This window comes from Oryzias melastigma, linkage group LG22 (genome assembly GCF_002922805.2).
Source record: "Oryzias melastigma strain HK-1 linkage group LG22, ASM292280v2, whole genome shotgun sequence".
In the NCBI taxonomy this organism is placed as follows: Eukaryota; Metazoa; Chordata; class Actinopteri; order Beloniformes; family Adrianichthyidae; genus Oryzias; species Oryzias melastigma.
Window position 1 is genome coordinate 6,577,522 of NC_050533.1, and position 8,089 is coordinate 6,585,610.

Consider the following 8,089-nt stretch of genomic DNA (forward strand, 5'->3'; position numbering starts at 1 on the left):
CTGAGCTCCAAATAGCCTAAAAAGGTAAATGCCATAATAGTCCAAAAAGTTAGCAGAATCCCTTTTTAAAAAAAAACAACAACTTTTAAACCCTATTTTTTTAATATATATTTTGTCAAAACAAGTAAGAAATAAGTGCAGGAAAACATTTATAACAATCAAATAAAATGATCTGGAGGGCCAGACCAGGCGGTCTGGACCAGGCGGGCCTAATCCGGCCCCCGGGCCTGGCCCGGGCCTGGTCACATATGGTTTGAAAAGTCAACTTCATTTAAAAAGATGAGCTTTTCTTTTTTTTAAAAAAAAAAAAATAGAACAATTTCTAAGTGCACCAACACTTTTGAACAAATATGAAGGGATGAAGGCCCAAAGAGTGCGTCTGCATGCGGAAACGGGAGTTTTCCTCCTTGGAGATAACGCCGACGCCCCGCATCTCCACCTTTGAAAGAGCTGTTGTGTTTTGTGTGGCTGGAGATTTAAATCAAACTTCCTGATATCAGTACATCTTTTGAGGAAACTTTCAGAAAGGCCCCACCCCCGAGGGAGGAGAATGACTTGAGCGCAGTTTGTTCCTATTGGCACTCGAATGCGAACAAGTCACCTGCGCTGTAAGTGAAATATTAGATCAATTAACATAAGTTCTGTCATTTGTTATATTTAACATTTTTAGTTAATATAATTTTTTTAGATGATTTTTTTTTAGTGTAGAAATATAACTATTGGGCTTTAATTCACCAATAGTAATAATAGAAATAAAATATTAAATGGACAAATAAATAAATAAAACCTGACAAAACTCACCTCCCGTCTGGTTGAAGCTTGGTTTAATCATCTCAACTTTACTTCTGAAGACTTGCTCATCAACGATGGACTTATTTGTGCGCCTCTCCCAGAAGTCCGGCTCTTCGGCTTGGAGCGTCCAGCTCTGCCTGGGAAGCTCCCTCCTCAGCTGGCTGTCATAGTAGGAGAAAGGCTGTCCATCCACCAGGACCACCGTCACAAACTCTGGGAATGCGGGGATTCCTGCCGCCGCCGTGTGCAGGAACCGCAGCGAGTGCGTGACTGATCAAAGGAGAAGTGTTCTGCGGTTATGACTTCATTATTCATCGAACCCTGAAGGAGAACAAAGCGGTTGCGCAACTGCTAACGTCTATTCGGGTGCGCTTAGGTGAAAAGGGAAGATAGTTTAGTTTCCCGTATTGACCACAAAATAAAAGGAAAAAACGAACAAAACAAACAAACAAAAAAAAATAATGTTTTTCTTAAGCAGAAGTCAAATAAGATAGAAAGTCTGAAAAAAAAGAAAAAGGACAAACTTTGTTTTTTTTTACATTAACCCAATCTTTCGATTTCTAATAAGTTCAGAAAAAACTTAAAATGTATTTAGATAAACGAAAAAATAAAAATAACTTCAAAATAGATCAAATTATAGACATTTTTAACCCGTTTTAGGTCTTTCATTTAGAAAAAAAAATACCCAAACAAACTCTCAAAGTTTAGTTTTATTTACCTCTTAACAACTTTTTAATTATTTTTGTAGTATTTTACTGAAGAAATTGTTAGATAATCTAGCAACACATTTTCTCTGTTAAAAAATGATAAAACAGGAATAGAATAACTCACCAGCCGCTGCGCTGTTAATGCTGATAAAAATGATGCTCAAAATCCCCAAAATCTTCATTTTCTAAACAGATAAAAAGTCATAAACCCACAAAACTCCTCTCCGATAAATAACTTCGGTTTTTGCCTCCGATGAATCCGGTCTCTGCGCGCTCACTCACACCTGTGCCCGCGCCCTCCCAGCATCATCTCAACTCCGCCCGCACACGCACTCAACCCGCACGCGCTTTCATCAGAAAAACGAAAAAAAGAAAAAACTGAAAGGTGCCACAAGGCAAAATGTGATTGGTCGATTCTCTCCAATCAGCCCATCTTTGGTTCCTGAGAGACCCGTAAGGCCGCAGGTCGGATCACTCCAGACCCAAAACCTTCTCGAGGATAGGTGAGTACCTTGATATATACACTTTTAAATTCCTTTTTTAGTGATTAATATAAAAGAAAAACATTAAAATGTCCAAAATTGATTTTATTCTATATTTATTTTATTTTTAGACGATTAGGTAAAATTAAATCAAACTTAAAATCATTTAAAAAGTAGTTCAAAGTTATGTCTGCAGCACTTATGACTTAATAATGTCTTTGAATTTGTCTTTTGCTTTGTTTTTTGAGGTTAACATTTAATCCAAGTTACAATTGTTTATTCAGGAAAATCAAAAATTAAAACACATTTTTCAGGTTTGCTGGAGTTTCAAAAAATATTCATGAATTTTTAAACGGAAGTCGACTTTCTTCCGCACAGGTACACATCATGTTTCAGAAAAGGTTTTCGCACGCATGCATTTCCTGCTTTGATTTCCATAAAGACATGCATTTTCATGCTTCATATCCAACATCTAATTAAGTTGTATTACATCCTTTGAAATGTGTTTAACTTTATTTTATTAGGTATTGAAAGAAAAAAGAAAAAAAAAAAGAATGTGCCACGTTCAAAGGGAAGTGTCATCCAGAAAATCAGACATTTCAGGTTTTTCATGTTGATAATAGTCTTCAACTGGAACTGTAACTAAACAGTTTTGTCTTTCCTTCATGGTTTGGGTTTCACTGAAAAGTGTCAGATACTGTAAATAAAGCATTTGTTTTCTAAAGACAAAACAATGATATCATGAAGTTTTGCTGCCAAGATCTTTTTTTCTGATAAAAAAAGAGTAAGATGAGTTTAGGACACAAATTTTCCCAAATGTGTTTATTTAAAAAAAAAAAAACATATATTTGATACTAAAAATAAGACCACAACAAGTTAAAAAATATGTTTTTATAAATTTTTAGTAATTATATTTGCTTCAAAACTAAGTAATTATTTTAGATATATTAAGATATATTTAGACATATTATATAGATATATTAAGCATTCAGAAATAAGTATGAGTTCTTTTTTTTTTTAAATGTTCTTTGGAATCGAATGGGACCAAATAGATGGAAGAGTTGAATAGATCCCCATTCTTTTCTAAACAAAATTGTTTTGCCCAACATGAATGTCAGAAACAGATTTTTTTTTGCCCCAAAACAACTTAAATAAGTAAGAGACTTCAATGTGCCAAACAAACGTCTGGATTGGGAGACAGGATCTCAGTAAAGTGAAGAAATGAAGGCCTAATGGGTGTGTCTGGGCACCGAGTGCTTTCCTCCTCGTAGGCAAAGCGGACACGACACATCTCCGCCTCCGAAAGATCTGCTTTGCTTTGAGTGACAGGAGATTCAAATTCCAAACTTCCTGATCAGACATCAGTAAAACATTTGAGGAAGCTTAAAGGGGCAATACCATGATTTTTTAAAGCCTTTCAGAGTGAACTATAACCATATATATAATCATATATTACATTTCAAACATTAAAAAAACAAATTATTTATTAAATATTTGTTACTTTTTGTGAGTTTCATGACATTTCATAACTGGAAGGTACTGTGAATCTAAAATGAAAGTTTTGCTGATCACCACTAGTTCTGTGGAGAAATTGAGTGTTGGTGTTAGACTGTGGACGGTGCTGTCAGAGCAGACTCTTCCTGGAGGGGGCAGTTCACATCACGCTGAAGTCAGCACGATACCACCTGCTCGTTTTCGTAGGTATGGGAGGGGCTGCTGCTGAGAGCGCAAGGTTTTAGAGGATTACTCTTAAATGTATGAACAGATCAAAACACCGCTTAGGAGTTCTTTATAGTGAGGAATGAACAGTATAATGCACTTAAAACCTCAAAAAGAATTTTCAAGGTGTGGCCCCTTTACAAAGAAAACTGCCTTTTCCCCTGATGGAGGAGAAAGACATCTGTGGAGAGCTCTTTGTTTGTTTCCGGTGGAGGCCAACAGGACTCAAGTCACCTGAATATCATATATATACATATATATATATATACTTGATTAATTATTTAGCAATGAATTGTAAGGTCTACAATCTTGGAACAACAAAAATACAAAAAAATATATGTATTACAGGAGCAAATCTAAATCAAACTGCTTAACTGTCGATATGGTGGTCACAAAGAGGAAGTGGCGTAATGTTCATGCATGCGAGGACTAACAGATTAGCCGTTAGAGATCAGGTAGCGACAAGCATTGCTGCGTGATATGTTAGGAAATTTCTAGGGTTCTCAATTTTAGAATTGTAGTTTAGGAAATTTCTCCACAATGGCAAACATACTATGAAGTTGAGGTGGGCGAAAAAAATAAATTATTAGATGTACCGATTTCCATAAATTGTAATTGATTCCAACATTATTTTATAAATTTTAAATAATTGAAAAATTAATATTATTTAAGTTAAATAACTAAAGAAGAAGAACTAAACGTTTTTTACTGAGACGTAGGCTTGTGCGGTATTGAGGAGAAAAGCGGTGCAAGCTGCTGGAATTACGTTGATCGTGACATCGGTTGAAAAGTTAAAGCATGTTAAAGATTTTGTGCCCAAGCTTCACTGGCAACGCCTCTGGTGTTAAAAAGTTAAAGAATTTTTTTTAAAAGAACGTATTAAATAAAATGAATTTAATACAGTGGTCTCCCTTATCCGCAGGGGTTAGGGACCTCCGCGGATATGCCGAATCCGCGAATACAGAGAACCCCCCCAGTGTCCCTTTTAGCCCCCACTCCCTGCAGCTTAATAATAACCGATCCATACTCATCAAAAACACCTCTGATCATGCTGTGTAAAACATTTGTTTTGAATTATATTTCGCATGATGGCGGCAAACCCAACAGTTCAGTAATACCACTTAAGTGGTGTTACCACTTAAGGTTATACTGTATACCAAGGTAAAATGTGGAGGAATATTGACTGTATTATTATGTGAATACCGCCCAATCCTACTCTGACATTTTTTGAAGAGCTTACAAACATGGGCGAACTTGCAGATCGCGTCATACAACCGGCACAACTTTAGAGTCGACAGCCAATTAGCTTGGGAAAAACTCATGGGGTGTGTAAGTTCTGTCTAACCAAAATTAAATACAACAACTTTGCAAAATCTCATTGCAGGGCTACATCCAAACAAGAAAGATGACAGAAACTGTTGGGGTGGCTTTAATAAGTTCTTAAAGGAACATCCGCCATTGTCGGAAATGCCTAGCGGATAACAAAATCAATCAGAGTCAATTATTTTAAACACTGTCCCATTTGTTAGACCCGAGACAAAACATCCCTTCCCGCTGCTTCCTCAGTGACGCGGTAAACTCAAGACCATATACATATATTCCAAATTCTAGTGCCCAGGAATGTCTGATTTTTATATAACTATTGTGGCTCTGTACAATATTTCCATCAACAGCCTTCAAGAACCACCTTTGTGACATTGTTGTTCTGTCTCCCATTTCCGTTCTACCTCAGGTTGAGAATCGTTGGCATGAATACCAAGACAGGAAACCCAACCTGCCTCTGGAAGAGGGATTTTGCCCTTCTAATCGTTACTGGGCTCATGGTCATGCTCGTCTACAGCATGAACACAGAAAGAATGAGCACAATAAGGAGCCTAGTCTTTAAGCTGAAAGACAAACCAGTTCCTTACCGAGCAACAGTCTCTGAAGAGAGCATCACTCCAATCAAAAACACCAAACACCTCCTGGTGTCAGCTTTCATGGACCAGAGAATTAAGGGTTTTGACATACGTATCATTGGGATATTCAAAAGAGACTCCATCCAACCTCTTCACTGCTCTTTCTGCTGTGGAAGTGTATTTAACCAAACCACTCCTGCCATTATTCTCCCACACAGTGACAACTTTGGTTTTCCTTATACTGCTACAGATGTCTTGTGTCAGCTTCCTAAAAACTGTGATGCTTCTCATGTCACTCTTCTGACTAAGCCTTCAGCTAATGCGTCTGAACACACATTTATTCCTGTAAGAAACAAAAATGAGAAAATAAGGTTCAACTTCACCGTCTGCATCTCTAACCTGTTTGGAGATTACAACAACGTGCTTCAGTTTGCACAGACTCTGGAAATGTACAAGTAAGACAAACTTGATATCAAACTGTGCTTCAAGTCTTCTTCTTTCTTTGTATTACTAGATTTTTATAGAACAGGTTAGCAGGAGTTTCTGAACTTTCAGTTCCTGTTTCTGGTGCTGTTTAGGAGAGCTCATAATAAAAATGTCTGAAGATAAGCAGGAAAATGAATATGACAAAATTTTACAAAAATCTATTTGATTTATTGAGTTTTATCAAATTAGCTTTTCTCTGTCAAAAAAGGTCAATTGTTTAATAGTTTCAATTTTAGAACATTATTTTTAGTATTACCTTTTGTGTGTTTGTCTCTCTTCCTTGTATCTATTATTATTTGTCCCTATTGTTAAGTTACTAGGAAGCCATTTGTAATAACATTGAAAATGTTAATTTATTTAATGCTCGAAGGAGTAAATTTATGTTTACAGGTTGCTCGGTGTGGACAGAGTGGTGATCTATAACACCAGCTGTGGTCCAGAACTGAAACGTCTTTTACAAAGTTACATCCAGGAGGGTTTTCTTGAAGTGGTTCCATGGCCCATTGACAAGTTCCTGAAACCATCTAACGGTTGGAGATTCCAAGAACATGGAGGAGAATTGCAATACTTTGGACAGCTCGTCACCCTTAATGAATGCGTGTATCGGTCCATGGAGCGTTCACGCTACGTCCTGTTGAATGATATAGATGAGATTATAATGCCGTATAAACATGACAACCTGGTCTCTCTGATGAACACGCTGGGACCACAACATCCAAATGTAAGTCATCTTGAAGGGAAAATATCTCTACATGCTTCACGGTTGAGCTCTCATCCATATTCTTGTTCTTTAGGTTGGAGAGTTCCATATTGAGAACCACATCTTTCCAAAAAAGCACTTTGAACCAAGTGGGAGGTTTCATCTTTCCCGGTGGGAGAAAATTCCAGGAGTTAACATTCTGGAGCACATCTACAGAGAAGACCCTGACAGAAGTGTATACCATCCCCACAAGATGATCGTTAGGCCGAAGTATTTAAATATTACCAAAAATTTTTGTTGAAAAATAGAAAGGGCTTTGTTAAAAGTAAAATTTCATGAATTTCGATTGCTGTATTTCAGGTTGATAGAGCAGACGTCAGTCCATGAAGTCCTCAGGAGGTTTGGAGAACGTTACAAAGTTCCACCAGACGTCTGTCGCATTATTCATGTTCGTGTAGCCCTGCGGGGACATTTGAAGTTGGAGGAGCTTAATGAAGACAAACGACTTTGGGACTTCCAGGAAAAACTGATTCCTAATGTGGACAAGGCGCTGAAGAGAGCAGGACTGATTCCAGCGGAAGAACAAAACAAACTTTGAAGAACAGGAAGTTTCCTATGATAAAATGCTCACATTTGTTTTACTGTTTTAGCACAAAACATTGGAATATGGGATTAAAATGTTTGCAGAGTCATATAAGGTGGAGGTTGGAACTGTATCAAGTATTTACTTGACATTTAAATTACTTTGGTAAATACCACAAAAAAAAAGGTTTTCTCTTTTTCGTGAAGGAACGCCATTTGTTTGCATCAATAATGTGCAATAATTGCATAATTTTTTCTAAAAAATGATCCATGAAATAAGTCTCAGGATAATTTGAAGAACTGACCAATAATGTGAACAATGTGAATAATGTGAATTTTGTGTTTATGTGTTTGTCTTCTGCACTCTGTATTTTTTTAAAACCCTCTGTTTTCTGCTGTTGGAATTTGGTTGAATACCTAAAACTTTCATTGGATTTTGTAGTGACAAATCACTCTGATTAAGAACTTGCTGCACCACCATTCAGGGCTTTGTATTGTTGCTTAAGAATGAATGCGGTTGTGAAACAGTCAAGACGTCGAGTCACGGACTTATTGCTTTCTGCTATCAAAGCCTTTTGTCACTCATCTATCAATCATATAGACCAGGGGTGTCAAACTCAAAGCCTCCATCCTCCTGCTGGTTTTCCAGAAATCTGGAGCGTCAACAGCAGGTTAGTTGGAAAACGTGTATCACACCGGTCCTCGAGGCCTGGAGTTTGGCAT

At 37.1% G+C, this 8,089-nt stretch overlaps 2 protein-coding genes across 2 annotated transcripts in view; one reads left to right on the forward strand and one right to left on the reverse strand.

Moving 5' to 3' along the window:
- LOC112143896 (class I histocompatibility antigen, F10 alpha chain) overlaps window positions 1-2,191 on the reverse strand; it is an 18,125-nt gene extending 15,934 nt beyond the window's left edge. The window contains exons 1-2 of the mRNA XM_024268136.2: window positions 1,624-2,191; window positions 802-1,062 (exon numbers count right to left, since the gene is read on the reverse strand). Of these exons, the coding sequence (XP_024123904.1) occupies window positions 802-1,062; window positions 1,624-1,681 (319 nt within the window). The 5' untranslated portion in view covers window positions 1,682-2,191. The remainder of the gene's footprint in view (window positions 1-801; window positions 1,063-1,623) is intronic.
- Window positions 2,192-3,669: 1,478 nt separating this feature from the next.
- On the forward strand, window positions 3,670-7,846 carry LOC112143864 (beta-1,4-galactosyltransferase galt-1). Its single transcript, XM_024268091.2, has 4 exons — window positions 3,670-6,053; window positions 6,475-6,805; window positions 6,879-7,054; window positions 7,145-7,846. The coding sequence occupies exons 1-4, from the start codon at window positions 5,449-5,451 to the stop codon at window positions 7,380-7,382; spliced, it is 1,350 nt and encodes a 449-aa protein (XP_024123859.1). The 5' UTR covers window positions 3,670-5,448; the 3' UTR covers window positions 7,383-7,846.
- The last annotated feature ends 243 nt before the right edge of the window (window positions 7,847-8,089 follow it).